The sequence below is a fragment of the Gymnogyps californianus genome, chromosome Z (genome assembly GCF_018139145.2).
Source record: "Gymnogyps californianus isolate 813 chromosome Z, ASM1813914v2, whole genome shotgun sequence".
Lineage (NCBI taxonomy): Eukaryota > Metazoa > Chordata > Aves > Accipitriformes > Cathartidae > Gymnogyps > Gymnogyps californianus.
In genome coordinates this window covers 40,421,946-40,439,649 of record NC_059500.1, presented here as the reverse complement: position 1 = coordinate 40,439,649, position 17,704 = coordinate 40,421,946, and the positions used below count along the sequence as shown (strand labels likewise).

The window sequence follows — 17,704 nt, the reverse complement described above, 5'->3', positions numbered from 1 at the left end:
ATCTCATTCAGCCCACAAAACAATACCTATGATCCCTAAGAGTGAGAATCCAGCTTTTGGAAACTCACTATATCACCATATCAAAATCTGACCTTCTGTGACAGAGTAACTCTGTAACAGAACCAGCTCATTGTATTTGCAAACATGTCTTGCACAGAAGTCCTTGTGACTACCACAGAGGAAAAGTCAGTCTCCTGATTGGAGTCAATGCTGCGGACAGCAGGTCTTCAGAAACCAAAAATCAAAAGCCACACTGCCACCAGCAGTGATGGAAAGATCTTGCTCCAGCTGGACAGCAAATTTTTTAATGACAACTGCTAGAGGTATTTATTTTGCATTCACCACAGAACATGTAGACATAAGTCATACTCTACTTAAGAAACACAAAAGTTATTGTTTAAAAAAACCCAAAACATAATGCAGAAATACCTGCGAAGAAGCTTTGAGATAAATTATTTCAAAGCATATGTTTTGAGCACATACTCCGAACTATGTACATGCATTTGATGCAATTAATGCCTTACACAGTTGTCTCCATAACCATATTCCTTGGAGGCATTACTACAATAACTCCTTCGGCATTTGCTACCGTCATAAATCAAGCTAACCCAACCACACTGAACTGACGTATGTGCTTTCTAACACTGGCTGTATGTGGTGTACATAAAAGCATAACGAGACATTGCAACAGGAAAAAGGAATAAAACAGCAAAGAACCAGATGAGAGTAAACACTGGTTTCAGAACTAAAACCTAAGAAAAAATGGGCTTTGCATTCACAAATATAGCTCTCACAAGGAGAAAAATATGAGCTACAGCATCAGTAAATCAGCTGCTAAGAACAAAACAAACTGGGAACAAAGGACGCTGGGAGGGTAAGATTTATACATGCAGAAACCAGCAGAAACAAGCATTTATAATTAATCATGGAGAAGAAGGGCATCTATTTCATGATTAACTCAAACTGATCTAAGTCCTTACTGGAAAGAAAAGGAGCAGTTCTGCCTTGCTTTGCACATTCCTACTGCTCCCCACCATGTTGGCAGCACCGCACAAGCCATATTTTGATTATCTGTTGTTCATTTCTTAATTATATCTGGGAATTCCCACCCCCCTTCTCTATTTTTGCAAACACACCTCCACACACACTTCCCTAGTAACACGGCATCATCAATTATTTTCTCTCTTTGTACTCTTCTTCTTCACCACTTTGAAATAAACTTCAGGAGTAAAGAAACCATTTATACTAGCCACAAAAAAGGCTTTTTCATTCTAGGACATGAGATTAATGGCTAACTACATATTAGTAAGTAGGGAAAAAGTTCATAAATAAGATCCCTAAGAAAATATTTCTCTTTTAGATTGGTCTGTGTGCTGCACACTCATGTATACTTCAGTGGAAGAGCATCAATTGCAGCAAGTCTAAAACAAATTTCAAGCTCAAAATGGAGGGGACATTGTTCTTTTAAATCTATTTCTCACTGAACTGAATTCCAGCCAGAAATTACAGACTTTTCCCCATCCTCAATAACAGGAAAAAAACCTTAACCAACCAACCAAAAAAAACCCCAAAACAAAACCAAACAGCTCTATTCCCAAAGACTGATCCTGGTAAAGATCAGGGACTCAATACTGTTTCATATCATCTGCTAAAAGCAATCCAGACTCTTTTTTTGTAATGAAGGACACGTGCACCATGACATGCACATGACATCAAAACCGCACAGAACACCAAAACTGTAAAGTTAACAATTTCTTACACTCTCAGTGGAAGAGAGAGGGAGTTGACACATATGAATAAGAAATTACTTTTACAGGTGCAGGGCAACAGCAAATGGATCGGAGAAAATAAGTCCTGTGCAGCTACAGGACTTTCATAACATTGTTATATTTAACTAAAACCCAAATAGTAGGCAGTTCAAACAAAACAGAATCCTATAATGTGAGAATCTTAATATAAAACCTGTAGAGGTATATATAACGTACCTTCTGCTTTCCTTTTTGGCCATTCATTTTGCTATGAAGAGGTAGAAACGTTACAGTAGTTAACTCTTAAGCTACACATACTCTAAATTTCCACTCTTAGGGTGCCTACAGTTCAGCTAGACCCAGACCATCCATTTTTTTTCTCCACCACGTGAAAACATATTTTAAACAGAGGTAGTCTTTGAGACCTCTGCTGTACCAGTTATGAGTAAGCAGACTGATTTCTCTTGCTAATTTAGTAACATCATGCTATAGCAAGTAGAGCAGGGCACGAGGCACTGCTTGCTTTTCCTTAAAGCCTTTTCAAAACTAGAAGATGCAACATCGTTTGGTTTAAAAAACAAAACCAAAACACACATAGGCACCTTCTCCTTTTCACAACAGGCTTTCTTCTCTCTCCCCCTCGCCCACTGTCATTCCTTTTGAGCGGAGCCGACTCTCCGCATACCGATAGGTATTTTGTCTCAGAAGGCTGTGCTGGGAATTGAAATTTTCCCAGAGGGAGGGGATCCGAGAGCAGCTGTGGCCAGTGTTAAATGACACTGAGCAACAGGACAGTGACGTGCTTCACATATAATGTACAAAGCCTGGCCACTATCCTCAGTAAAACAAGATGTGGGCTGGGGAAGAATTACATAAATCCAAAGAAAATGACAAACTGCAAAAGCATGTTCTAGCAGTTAAAAATAGGAGCGATTACATGTATTGTTCTCCTGCTACACTCTTCAAAAAGACTATTGTGGCTGTGTACATCCCAGAAGCTACGAGTCCTGAATAACAACCATACAGAATATTGTTCTTTAGAAAATTGCTTACGGATTAGAAACAGCCCTTTTGCGCTCCTTATTGCTTATCTGTTGTTACTAAGAGCTCATGTAAGCTCTCTTGATCTCTTTAGTCTATTTCTGTATAGATGTCCAGAAGCCATTTGCTAAATCTACATTAATCCTTAAAAATTCAAGCAGATTTGTTAAAAGCAGACTGGTGACAGAAGTGTTTTATACATACTCAGACCTAAGATAATAATTACGACAGCAATTTCCCAGGATTACATCGCCTCAGTGAATGGCGAGCCCACAGAGTATTTCAGGCTCTGACTACCTCCTACCTTCTATGCCCTCATCTTTTAAGTAGCACAGAGACAGTTCTACTAGAAAAGAAGGCAGATTTAACTCAAAGTGGCTGCCACCGACAATGAATTTAATGTGGCAAGTATCTTATTGGTGTATTAGTTTGGTATGAAACGAAATCAGTGGCATAATTATTCTCTATTTTATCAGCAGAGTAATAAGATACAGCAAGCAGAGATGAACTGCAATTAAGATTGGTCTCGAATGTTACTTCAGAGTTGCTTTTGGTAAGGAGTCCAGATTGTGAAAGTTTGTTCCCATATAGATTTCTTCTATGACCAGAAGAACCATAATTTCTCCCCGACAAAGAGGGGGTTTTGAGACAGACCATTCACTCCTACATATCAGCTGAAAGCATTTTCATTTTTCTTCAAGAACAAGAAGAAGAACTAAACAAAATGCCATTTATCACTCAAAGATCTGTCCAGTTAGCTAGACAGTTTGTATTACTTGTAAAGTGAGTTGAGAGACTTGGGATTTGGATTTGCATTCATCCTTCCTGGACTAGGTAAATACTTGCTGCTAATCCCCATGGGGTAAATAAAGTTCAATTCAAGGACCAAGTTTCCCATAACCAGGAAGGGTGAACTCATTATTTGCCTCCCAGGAATCCCGGATTCCACTGGAATCCACGGAACCAAAAACCAAGGATACCTGTGTGCCTGTGTGTGTATACAAATATGTATGCACATGTGAATATACAACACACAGTTACACACGGATATAGATACACACACAAAAAAGACACTCAGAAATAGTCTTTTCTTATATTCCACATCCCTCTGTGGAATAACCTCTGATCCTGGACAGCTTCTTCAGATCACGGTCCTTAGTGAGAGCTAAGCTTTCCCTCTCTTCCCTGCCACGGTATCAGGGGCATTCCTAAATTAGAGTGGATGAATCCATGCCAACTTGGCTGATGGCATGTTTTGACAAATACATAGGTTCCCAGTCAAATAACTCTCCCTACTCTTAAATCACAGACTTGGAAAACAAACAACATCTGTGCAGGATATTTGCTCATGTGTCGCAACAAGAGCAAATTTTGAATTTGCCACAAAGTGGTGCGCAGGCACATACACGCTCGTCCTACCACTTCAGGCTCCTGAGACATGCTCTTCTCCAGGCACAAAACACAGCAGACAGGAAATGAGTCCACTGCACCACTTTTATCTAATGCTTCCTACAGCATCAGCTCCTGGGGCTTCAACAGCAAGCGTCATAGACTATTCCATTACTGAACAACTGTGTTTTAGGATGACGGAGGGACAAGCACTTAAGAGGAAGGAACAGCTATACTAGATCGGACCCAAAATACACCTTGCCCAGCATCCTGTCTCTAACACTGGATGCCAAATGAACACCAAGGCAGCCATAAAGCACAGTATTTTCCAAGCAGCAGCTACTTCTGGCTGAGGAACGCCTGGAGCCAGAACAAACACCTTTGTACTGGGTGGTGGGGCAGGTGTTTGTCCAAGGTTATCCAGTTGCTTTTTAACCCACAGAGACTCACTGCAACTGGGCATTACGGATGTCACAGACTTGCGGCTTCACCATCTATTGCGTGAAGAGCACTTCCTCTGCCCAGTCTGAACTCCAACTTGCTGACCGCATTTGAAGCCTGTCAGTGGATGGCGAACAACCATGCCTTGTCTCTCCCAGCCACGAGCACTTTCTGCACCATTTGGGATCCTGGAGATGTCTGCGATGGCTCTCCTCAGCTGGCTCTTGTCCAGCCTGTAACCCACACTGTGGATTCCTGTAGAGAAACTACCTCACAGCTTTGGTTATCCTCCTTGTTCTCCTCTGCATGCCTTTCCCAGCACTCCAAAACTCCACCAGTGACCTCCCCACAGTACAACAACTAACCCAGTTTACTTCTAAGCTGCTTTGTAACTTTTGCCTTACCATTCACCCCTCTGATAACACCGTCTTACCATGTGGCTGCATAATTTCTCTACAAGCCATGCATGTGTAGCCTTTTGCAATTTCAGGTGTGAATGCATTCATTAGTCTCCTTCATCCTTGTCACTGACTCTTTCAGAAGGAAACTCCAAGAGACTTCAGAAGCAAGATTTCCTTGTCCAGAAGCCACTTTGACTCTTCCCCAGACTACCACATTCACCCCCATGTCCAACAGCAGTTCTGGTTTTGTAAAATACTTCCCACCACTTTTCCTGGCACAGATGCCAGGTTTAATGGCATCTAGACTCATGTCCTCTAGACTCAAAAACGCCACCACAACAAGAAAGGTCGATTGTGTGGTGCCAGCTACATTTGTCTAGTACCACAGTACCACCTTTCTGAAGCAGAAAGGTTGCACACCATGCTTGGCAGAAGCAACATTTCATCCGCCGAGCTTCCTTAAAATTCCTGGGTGAGCTCTTGTCACCAGCTCTTGACATCCACCCATCTGGCCAGCCTGTGCTGTAAACTCTGTGGCCAGCATTTCCCATTCCAGTGACTTTTAATAATTCTGGCTAAAGGAAAACCTACTTATGAAAAGGAAGCACAAAATGTATTTCCCTTGTAAAAAAGACTGTAGGAGTAAATTAAGCAAATACTCAGTTCTGTTTGCCATTTTCTTACCTTTTATTTTTTTTCCCCCCTCACTCATGCATGTGCTTTCACTCCTTGCAGGACAGAATTAGAATGCAAAAAGATGCCAAAACAGAATGATGGGTTTCACCAACATGTAAACTGGGGTATCTTCCCAGAGGACAGTAAATTTAAACAATTCCCATAGCACTCAGTAGCAACGCCCACTATTAGGAGGCAGAAGTGACAACAAGATTGATTACTCACTTGAATTCTGTCAGACTATCCTGGGGTATCTTTTTAATAAATACATACAATAAAATAAATAAATAAATAGACAAACTATACCTCACCTTTTTTAAAGTATACGCAACGACTGAACCCAAAGAAAGGAGACAAATTATCAAAGAAACATGTTTGTTTCAAAAGAGGTAAAAAGAATTGGTTTATTATTTCTTTGAAGACCTTGGATAAAAATGGTTTCAAAATAAATTAGAAATATATGCCACTGATGTGCATATTAATGAAACAATTCCACCTTCCAATTTTATTCAATTTTTCTTCCTCTAAGTGCTTCGAAGATTATTCTGGTGATATTTTGCTCATGCACTGCAAGTTTTGAGCCACGAATCATCACCTAATGGTGAACCCTTTACCTGAAGAGCACCTATTACCATCATCAGTTGTGTCTCTTCAGTCTGCTGAAAATAATAGTCCTGGAAAGCTGATCTATAAACTTCAGTCAAGAGACTCTACAGGAGAAGCAATAAACCCAGAATGAATATTCTCAGCTGAATACTTCTGGCAACGGTCAGAAAAGTGGTATTAATGACTAACAGCCACATCCGAGGTGGTATCAGCAACATGAGGAAAACACACAACAAAACAGTTTGCAAGCTACTACGCAGCAGTAATCGTACACACTGCTATTTAAGTAGGTATGTTCACATTCTTCTCAAAGGACTTCCACCCCTTTGGCAATGCTGCACTGTCAGGAGCACTGCCACGAAAGGCTAGTCTAACCTTCTGATGTCTCCCAGTGATATTGGGTTTCGGAGGCAGAAGGCCAAGGTGCCACAGAATTTGTAATGCATTTAGAAATAAACATCAACTGTTTATGCCCACAAATATATACAAATATATTTGGGAATACAAATATATCTGTCAGTGCAGCTTCTTTTCCTTAAGTTTTCAAACATTAGTATACAGGAAAGAAAGGCAGAGGCCAACCCAAGGTTGGTAACAATGATTTATAGAGGGGGTACAGGTTTTATTCAAAAGTGCTGTTACTTGCAGCTTCTAATATTTCACATATTATACAATGAATGCTATAATGTGCATTCAATGTCCATTTTCTGACTATTTTACAATGATACATAAATTAAATGTTTTGCCACACCAACACTGACTGTATGCCCATTAGCTGCAACATTTGAGCAACCATATTCTGTTGCAAAGAGTGTCTTGGTAAACCACAGTCTCACAGAAAACTGTGGCTAGAAAAGGCCCTACCTTCTCTTCCTGATGTACTCTGTTGGCATTTTCCATCTGAAAGCTGTGCAAGGATTGGATTTTGTCAATCTGCTGTCGCTGCTTCTCTAGTTCCCCTTGGAATTCATTCTTTTTGAGCTCCACAGCACCCCTCTCCACTGCCGCCCTGCGGACTTTGCCTTCCAGATCCATGATCCGACCCTGAGGAAGAGCAAATTAGCCAAAGCAAATAGAAATGCTTCCCCCTTGCCACATTCTTCTCCAATACAGTCAAGGAATACCAAATTTCACAGAACTAACAGTGCTAATGTAATCTAAGTATTGGGTCAGCCAGGGGTCTACCTGCCACACACACAGACACACACACAGACGCACACCCCCCAGTTTTACGTAAATTAACAGTACAGCATATTCTGTAGAGACTATCGAAATTTCAGTTAAAGCTAAGAGAAATGCAAAGCTGCCTGAGTACTTAAGCTTAAAAAAAATCCAAAACACCCACACCGCCACACAAAAAAAAAAAGACTGCAGTCTACAATCTTTCTGAAGTACAAGGTCAAATCATTTTTTAAATTTAATCCAGACAATTCTGACATCACTGCACTTCCCAGTGTTGAGCCTAAACTAACTCAGAGGGAAAACTCATCACTCAAATCAATACGTTTTCCTGGAAGACCTGGGAAAGAGTAGAGGGAGGACAACACTGCCCAAATTTTACATAAAAAACTTGACATATGGCCGTTACACAAAGACACATATGAGAAAAACTCATTTATAAGCAGAAAATCATCATTCTTCTTGATTGCTCAAAGAGCAGTGACAATCAGAGGAAAATTCAACACCATCACATACTGCATATACAAACACAGAGACAAAAGGTAAGGAATCAAGCTTGATGCTGTCACAGCTTTCCCCGTCCGTCCCCCCCCTTTTTTTTTTAAAGTACCAATTCAGTTTTGCAGGACATTGTTTCTAAACATTTTGGGTTAAAATCACTCTTTGGCAGCAAGGAAGAGTACAAAGACACGTGGGGGGCAGGGGGTGGGGGATACCAACAGAATTTACCCAGGTAGAAAGACCTGGGGATTCCAGGTGGATTAAAAAACAGATATAATAAAAACTGTGCATCTTCCAAAACTCCAAGAAAACGGACCAAATCTTCTTACACCACAGTATGCTGCATATTACTGCCCGCTTACTCGGCTTCTGTGCCACAGAAAATGAGAGAACAGAGGAGAGACAAGGAGGCGGCAGTGAAAAAGACTTGCAGTTTAGCTCGAAGAGCAAATAAAAGCACTTATTCCATTTCAGTCATAATAGCTGCAAAGTCTTGCCAAGAAGTGAATGGGCTGACAGAGTGCTTTAGAAGCTCCATCCGTGCCTTCAGCTATGCTTTTATTTCATTCAGAGTGCATGACTATGCAGACGTGAAACAGTTTTCAAGCTAACTTTGGGAGAAACGTACAAGATGATACAGTAAATCAGTAACAGTAAGGAGGACCTTACGTATCTAGGTTATTGAGATCAAGAATAAGCTAGTATGGCAGCTTATCTTCCTCACTATCAGCTGCCTCATGGCCGTGCAGCAAAGCTTCAGCAGTACTGACACAGTTACTACCTGCTGCTAGCCACCATCCTGAAGCCACTGACCAAAGGGAAAACAAAGGATGACCAGAGTCCCAGAAGACAGGGCATCATAACCTCCACGAAGGGAAAGTTAAGATATACCCTTAACCGCGTGGCCAGAGACACGTGTCCTGTTTGAATAGTGCCCACTCCGAGGCGAAACAGGAGTTCAATTCCTGTTCAATTTCCTGACTGAGCTGTCAACTCAGTACTAAAATTCCGCTCTATTACAAAGAGGATACAAATTCAGTGGAAAAAACTTGGGAGGAACTCTCATCAGCCACATTTAATCACCAGGTCGTTAGTTTTTAGGTTTGCTTGTGAAAAACGGAAAAACGGAAACGGAAAAAACGGAAACGGAAAAACGGAAACGGAAAAACGGAAACGGAAAAACGGAAACGGAAAAACGGAAAAAAACGGAAACGGAAAAACGGAAACGGAAAAACGGAAACGGAAAAAACGGAAACGGAAGGAAACAAGAAAAAAAGAAAAAAAAAGGAGGAAAAAAGGAGGAAAGAAAAAAAAATAACCAACCTGCACAGATTGTCAGAAACCAGAAACTTTATTCATGTACTCAACTTCAGAACACACACTCCAGAAAGGATTAAAACCCAAGCTCAACAGTCACAGAAAATACAGTTACCATTAGAAAAATAGCAGTCAAGGTAATTATTCCATGTAAGCTGTGTGCCCTCTTTAGGAAATGTTTCTAAGAAACACAAATTCAGAGTTTTAGACACTGTTTCTGAAGACGCTAGATTTCCTTGTACTTGGTGGGAAAGTATGCATACATTCTTATGGGTCATGCAAGAAAAAAAATCTAGGGAGATGAGCAAACTGCAGATGCCCATTCAGATTAAAAATGGAGTGCCAGTCTCAATGTACAGTTAGAAAGAAAAACAGAGGATGGCATTTGCCGCATCTGTAAACTGAAACAGCACAAGACAGCTGAACGTTTTGTGTGAGCAGAAATCACAAGCACCATACATGCAGGTCTTCAAGTTTTGGGTCCTCCTCACCTACAAATAGGCATTCCTCCCATTTCCCCCCATCTCCCAGTACTGATAAGCAACAACTGCAATATTTGTGAAAATTCCTACAACAAGCTGAAGCTCCTGGCCCACCACATGCAGGAGAAGCATCCTTCTTGTGGACTGTGTTCGCTAACCACACAAGTACAAGATGACATGCAGAGCAAGAGGAAAGTTACCTGCAGATCCACGCTGCGAGAACTTGCAATCCAGTAATTGAAACCCAAAACAATAATGCACGCCACGAGCGCAGCCACGAGGAGAGGTGGAGACTTCATCCCTCGGCAGCTGTTTCCTAGCCCTACCATTTCAAGAAAAAAACAAACCCAAAGAACCACAACAGTGTGGAAACCTGCAAATTAAAATAGACACGTTATATTGCATCCTCCGCTATGGCTATTTTATACACACAATGAAACTTTTACTGCAATAACACAACAGCTCTCGGCCGACGGGACTACATCCAGCAAGGACGACATGCTGTTTGGATATTTCCATCTGAAGGACAAAGAAAGGCCATCTTGTACTATTAGCTTGTACATAAAGCTTCACATGGACTTGAGGGGGAAGTCTTGAATATTCCTAACAATATAATGAAAACCTGCAATAAACAGAACAAACCAGTTATCCTTTTACCATATATTCCACCCAAAAAGCTAATCAGACAACATTGGTCTCCAGACAGAGGATAGATTCCTCGTTATCTCATTTAGTCAGAAAATAAACTTAGTCTCACTGTTTCAGGAGTAATTTTCACTTTGCTTCCCAAACTTGGGTAGTTTCAACATATTCCCTCTGATAATACTATTTTAACTTTTTGGTTCCAAGCTTGTAAACAAATAAATAAATCAGATTGAACCAAATTACTTTAAGGATAATCTAAAAAATAAAAATAAAAAAAATTAGCAGACACTCCGTTGATTTCAATGGTAAATTGTATTAAGTGATGTTTGTTTTGATCTTCAGCTGGTTTCTCTGCTCCTAATAGCAAACAAATAACCACGCTTTAATGAATGAGCAGTACCAAGGGTACGACTGGTTGCTATTGAGACTTGAGTTGCTTCTGTGGAACAGCCCGTCTTAACAGAAAAGCGGGGGAAAAGGGCTGTTGCAATTCTGCTTGAAATAGGCCATATTCACCCTATGACATTGTCCTGGTTTTGGCTGGGACAGAGTTAATTCTCTTCTTAGTAGCTGGTACAGTGCTGTGTTTTGGATTTAGTGTAAGAATAATGTTGATAACACACTGATGTTTTAGTTGTTGCTAAGTAGCGCTTATCTTAAGCCAAGGACTTTTCAGTTTCCCATGCTCTGCCAGCAAGCAGGTGTGCAAGAAGCTGGGAGGGAGCATAGCCAGGACAGCTGACGTGAACTAGCCAAAGGGGTATTCCATACCATGGAATGTCATGGCCAGTATATAAACAGGGGGGAGTTGGCCGGGAGGAGCAGATCGATGCTCGGGCATTGGTCAGCGGGTGGTGAGCAACTGCATTGTGCATCACTGTGGTTTTTTCCCCTTTTTTCACCTCTTCTTTTTTCTGTTATATTCCTTTTCATTGCAACTATTATTATTATTATTATATTTCATTATTATTATTGTTAGTATTATATTTTAGTTTAGTTATTAAACCGTTCTTATCTCATTTCACAAGTTTTACCTTCTTTCCTGATTCTCCTCCCCATCCCACTGGGAATGGGGAGGGGAGTGAGGGAGCGGCTGCGTGGTGCTTAGCTACTGGCTGGGGTTAAACCACGACAGACATGATAAAATCTGGTCTTAATGAGTGTAATAGCACCTAGCTCAATGAATCCTCAAGCTCCACTGGGAATCTTGGGCACAGCTTGTAATAGATTGCTCCCTTGTAAACTGAGATCAATTTTCTTTCTTTTTGCACTCCTGCAGACAAAAGCCAGCAAAAATAAGCACAGAAGATCAAACACGCAGCAAACACAGATGCATCACAAGACACTAACTGAATCTGAAATGGGTACCTTTACTATTAATATATTGCACAGTCTCTCAAGGTGCACGCTCTTAAATAAACCAACTTCTTCCCTACAGATGCAATTCACAGGTTGTAATGTATTTAAAAATTAATAAATGGTAGCACCTCTCAAAGGGTTTACACGTGGACATACGCTGTAATCACAGGGGAAGAAGGTGATGCCAGCAGTTAGTAGGTACCAGAAATGCTGATTCTACTGTATGTCCAGCACTTAAGTCCCTCAACAGCTCACCTATACCTAAGCGTGCACATGCACCCTCTGCAAAATCCCCTCTTTGCATTCAATTTAAGATATAAGCCATCTTCCTCTTTTCTCAGCAGGGAGTGCGTAATACTGCCAGACTGGTGAAGGTTTCAAATTTATTTGTTCATTTGAAAAGTTTGTGAATTTGTTTATATTTGGGGATGGGGTATATATGGAGCCTAAGAGTAAAACGTGGCTTCCTGAAAATGCTGCCTCTTCGTGTACATACACACACACAAAAAAACCCCACCAAACCCAAAACAAACCAAAATAAGTGTGCATAGCTGCACAAGTCCAACACCTGAGGCCCAAGCTTCTTGCCTAAGGAAACCTCAGCTACGGAGCAAACCAACACATGCAGCGCAGCTCCAGTGGACACCCATGGGGCCACATACATCTGAGGTAAGGTCAACAGAAAAAGCAAAGGCATGGGGAGGAACCATGCATTTTTGTTGTAAAGCAAAAAAATCAAGATGCAGTAGACTAAAACACAGAGATATGTACAAATTTCCAATACAAAAGCTAAGAATTGAAGAAACACGTACATGGGGCAGAGACTATTCTCCTGCTGTGCCATCCTAAGAGGAGCGCCTGAGAAGTACAGAGCCACCTCGCCTTACACAGATTCCCTGAAAACCAAGAGCCACAGATCTCCAGAGTGGTAAAAATGAGAGGTGGAAAATGGGGATGATCAGCACCGCCACATCAGATCAGAACAAGATAATTAATTTACTTTTGCTTACTGAAATAAAATATTACATTTCAAAAAAGGTATATCGGAACCTGTCATGAAGTCATTCGTATCCTGTTCTTTGCTGTAAGAGTTATAGTTGGTACACTTGAAAACATGGAAAAATTACTAAACTGCAAGACATAGTGCATCATTCGAAGTGTTACTTGAATAAATAATTGTTATTTTCCTCCTAGCAGTCAGAAATAGAGAAAGTAGCCCATGTAATCAGCACTAACAACTTGCACTGGAATTTAACTACTGGACAAATACATTGGATTACCTGTCTAGCTCGAAAATTTTCAGAGGTAAGCAACTTTATTGTTCAAAGGAAGAACGATTAGTTCACCACACAGCTTAAAGCACAGGCGCAAAACGATATTAAAGGAATGCCGATACACCTACCAAGTACACAAATCCTGCAGCCTCAGCAACTCTTCTGCTGTTTTCAGCTATTAAAAACAAGCAGGCAAGAAAGCGTTTATTTCACTAAAGCATGTTTGACTTCAATACATTCTTCTCTCTAGAAAATCCAGTGTTGTTTGCCCTTAAAGAATTTATGTTAACTGGGAATATATTTTTATACTCAACAGAAGGAAAGGCAAAAGGAAAAGGAAAGAGATGAAACACAAAGAAGGATCTTCCATCCAAATACAGACCCAAAACATCACCTCAGTTGCAATTTTGATATTCCCTCTCTCATCAGTTTAAAAATAAAAACTGTTTAACTTTCTATCATGGATACACACACACACACATTTTGGAGGAGAGAGAAGCAAATCAGCTCAGTAAGTACATCTACATGGAAAACATGCTGTTTTCCAGGAAACATCTGGCTTGGCACAGTTATTTGAGTTGAAAATAAAATATGTTTCTGATCTTATGGGTAAGAAAGTGATTTCACTGAACATGAAGGAATCCATCTTTCATGAATGTTTACTACAGATGTGAAAATGAGATGCTGTATCACGTGCATAATGCTCTACAGTTGGTAGAGCATAAAATTCCTGACTTCTGAACAGCAGATTTCATCCTTCTGTTTTGCCAACCTAGCAGTGCTTCAGCGAGAGGGAGATGTTTTAGACTCTGAGATGTTCAAGCAAATTAACATATAGCATACTTTCATTTCCCATATTAAAATATTATCAGTCTGAGCAATTCCTTCTTTTAATGTACTCAGCTGAAGTAGGATAGCTGGTATCCAGCAATTTTCCACTACAGGTAATTAACACCTGTGCCAACTAAGTCTCAAGACTAAGACAGTAGAGGCAAAGACAGAGCAAAAGAATTTGTGCATTTCAGACTCCCAGAAGGAAAGCCAAGTCTCTCGGTTCACAAGGTCCAGCTCTGTGTATTTGCATGAGACCTGCCGAGCGGGAACAAACAGAACACAGGAAGAATTCAATAAAAGCAGCGCACAGCTGGAGGGGAAGCAAAAGGGGTCCCTTATCGCCCGCCTGCTTACCTGCCTACCAGCCGCCTCCTCCACCACCCAGCCACAGCACGGTACAAAGCCAGCATAAGCCGGAGCAGCACGTGAAGACCATGTGCAGCTGGAGCAACCACTGAAAAGCGAAGGTACATCTTACTTGGAGGTCTGCACCTCCGAGTAAGGACAGTGCCTTAGGAAAACCCCTTTGGAAAGGCAGGGCCATAACCCGAAACAAAAAGGAGGAAAAAAAAATGACAAGGACCCAAGGGCTACCAGACAGCGCTGAGAGGACACACAATCCCATCCTGACCAGACTGGCCAACAGGCAACCGCTCTGCCCTGTCTGGGGAAACCTCCTCCCATCAAGGGACCCCCACAGATAGACAATGATGCTATCCTCACCTTTCGCAGATTCCTCACAGCTAGACAATGATGCTATCCTCACCTTTCACAGATTCCTCCCCAATTTCTCAGTGAGATTCTGGAAGAAAGTACCTGTTTTTTCAGATACTGCCATGAAATTCCTATGTCTGACTGCTTGAACAAAAATATACCAGCTTAACCAAGCAAGCTAATCAAAACCTCTTCCATTGACAAGTTAGTTATACCCAGACATGACTAAATCAGACTAAAAGGTACTAGAAACTGGGTTTTATTTAAAAAAAAATTAAATAAAACTTCAAAAAAAGTAATTCTTAAAAAAGTGAATCAGAGAGCAAACATTTGTGCGCCCAGTCTTCCAAAAAAAGGTGATGGTTTGGGGGTGGGTGGAAATGGAGAGGTGACAAAAATGAGTCAAAATCTTTCATTTTTAGTTTTATATATGGCTAACATACAGTAGTGATCATCCCTGAAAGAGAAATCCAATTGTCGGTTCTCACTCACGGCTGAGTGTTACCCACAAATACCACCATTCACAGTTGCATGGTGAGAACCAGTTACAGCCAGCAGCAACCTTTATGCTTTCAAGGGCGCGCTGACTGCCTACAGGGGTTAGAAACCAGGTCTAACACACTGTCACAAAACACGGAGCACAGATTTCTTATCACCCTCTGCAGCAACACTGTTTGGGGGTGGTTCTTCCCAAGTCTGCAAGTCAAAAAAGGTCAAACAAACATTTTTCCAATGGAGATTTAAAGTTTGTACAATGAACTCAAGCCTGCTGACCACAAACTTTCTAAATACCTTTGACAGGAATCCACAAACAGCAGGCTGAAAGAGAAAAACAACACAAAACCTCCTGAAACATTCAGCAACAGCCACTTTTCAAACTTCTGTACTTCGGACGACTGGCTCACTTCGAAGTGGCAACCACCCACAAAAAAAAAAAAAAAAAAATTCAAACACAGATGCCGCAGGATGTCACTGAGTCACTATTTGCCCAAATTATCAAGTTACACTTTTCACAGGAACAGGAAGGGGAGAAGCATTTATGGCACAACACGTTCAGCAACTGCACTCTCACCCTTCTCAGAAATAACCATCATTTGATACTCAATTCAGATCTTAGGTATTCCTTTTCTGATGCATTTTAAACTAGAAATAACAGATCAGAAGAGTATGAAAATACTGAAAAAGTGCTATCTGTTCAGGGGGAGGGTGACTGTTGCCACTCGTCCACTAATTATCTTTCAACTCGGGAGGTATCTCTTCTTTCAAATGACTACTTTACAAGAAGCTAATAACTAATCACCCACAATGTCCTGCCCTTTATCTGATTAAAGAGAAATTCCAAACAGGTGTGTAGCTAAACAGATGCTAGAGGTTTAAGGTAGGTATCTATTCTGATGAAGGAAGTTAGGTAACCAAACATAACTTGACAAAATCTTCTAAAATATCCACACAAAGTTTCCAGACATGCTGTCTAGGTGTACTTGTAGACACTACTACTACTACCTGAAAATACTGTGTATGAAAACAAAATTGAACAAGCAAACTTATGCACCAGAACAATCTCAACAGTTAGTCAGACTGTTCATTTCTCTTTAGAAAAATACTTTGTTGTCAGTATTTTTCCCATGCAACATGAACTATCTTGTTAGGATCACAATTAACAGGACATCCACTCGATCTTTAAAAAAAAAAAAATTAGGAAACTGAATACAGTAAGTTTAGATATGTGGTGAGAAAACCACAGAATTGCTACCATCCCCCCCACCCCTATAATACTACACATACGGTTTTGCTGTGAAACATGCAAATCTCCCCCTAGGAAAAAAAATAAATAAAAATCAACATTGAAAATAGTTCTTTATAAACAAAGTGCTGTTAAGATGTAAGATGAAGGGCCATTTAAAAAGACCCAACCCAAGAGCAAGGTTGATTAAAAACCTGATCAACTACTCCCATCTTCAAGTTGACAAGAGAATCCAATGAAGCGAAGCAAGATAAACCTCCTGGGTGCAGGAAATAAACCCAGTATTTATTGCATAGCCAACAGCTGAACCAAAATTTCTGAGAGGGTGGGGGAAACACTTTTCCAAGCAGAAGTGGGAAGCTGTCTGGAGGCACGAACTTGCGAAAAGCCATCAGCCACCCCAGTGGGGATAATAAGAGAGAGATCTCCACAGCTCGCTCTGCCCGCAGGGAGGGAAAGCAGGGAGCCGGCTGAAGCAGGGCTGGCTCAGAAGAAGGAGGAGGGTGAACAGTTTCAGGTCACAGCCCTGGTTGGAAGGGACCTCGAAAGACCATCTGGTCCGACCCTTCCCCGGAAGGGGAGCCTGGAGGAGATTCTCTCACACCCTGCCTTGTTATGACCCTTTCTTATTTCTAACATCATCGTTATTTCTATCTCCACTGTGAATATCCAGAGTTGTTTTGGGCTCAACACGCTTCTCGCTGTGCAAAAGACCCAAAGAGGGAAGACTGACTGAAGGAAAAAGAAAAAGTAATATGACAAAACGCTATTAGTGTCAGGTATGCACGCAAGCTAAGCCCAGACGAACCGCCCCGGCAGCTCCGCTGGCATCTACCCGCGGCGAGTGGGAAGTTCCCGGGGGACGGAGCCCGCCCGGGGGACGGAGCCCGCCCGGGGCGGCACCTTGCCGCCCGCTCCGCCGGCCTCACCGCCCGCCTCCCGCCGAGACCAGCGGCTGCCGCCCCCCCCACACACACCCCGCGCCGGAGACGCCGCTCACCTCCCCTCGCCGGCCACCGGCTGCTGGAGCCGGCCGAGACGAGCCCGGCGGGGCAGAGCCAGCCAAGCAGCCGCAGGCCGCGGCCCGAGGTCCCTCACGCCGCGCTGCCCACCCCCGCCCGGCCCGGGCCGGCCCGCCTCTGCCGGCCCTCTGCCTCAGCCGCCGCAGAGGCCGCCGTGCGGGGGGACGGGACTCCCGGCAGGCCCGGCCGCACCAGCCCCCAGCCCAGCCCCGCGGGCAGCGGCGGGGGCCGCGGCCGCTCCCCTCACCTTGCCGTGCCGCTGGCGGCGTCGCCCGCCGAGCAGCAAGGCGACGGTCGGCGGCAGCCGGTGCCGCGCCTCCCGCAGCCCCCGG

At 42.3% G+C, this 17,704-nt stretch overlaps 1 protein-coding gene across 1 annotated transcript in view; it reads right to left on the bottom strand.

The window, feature by feature from the left end:
- GOLM1 (golgi membrane protein 1) overlaps positions 1-10,386 on the bottom strand; it is a 30,857-nt gene extending 20,471 nt beyond the window's left edge. Inside the window, exons 1-2 of the mRNA XM_050912456.1 lie at positions 9,981-10,386; positions 7,166-7,345 (exon numbers count right to left, since the gene is read on the bottom strand). Of these exons, the coding sequence (XP_050768413.1) occupies positions 7,166-7,345; positions 9,981-10,109 (309 nt within the window). The 5' untranslated portion in view covers positions 10,110-10,386. The remainder of the gene's footprint in view (positions 1-7,165; positions 7,346-9,980) is intronic.
- Positions 10,387-17,704: the final 7,318 nt, after the last annotated feature.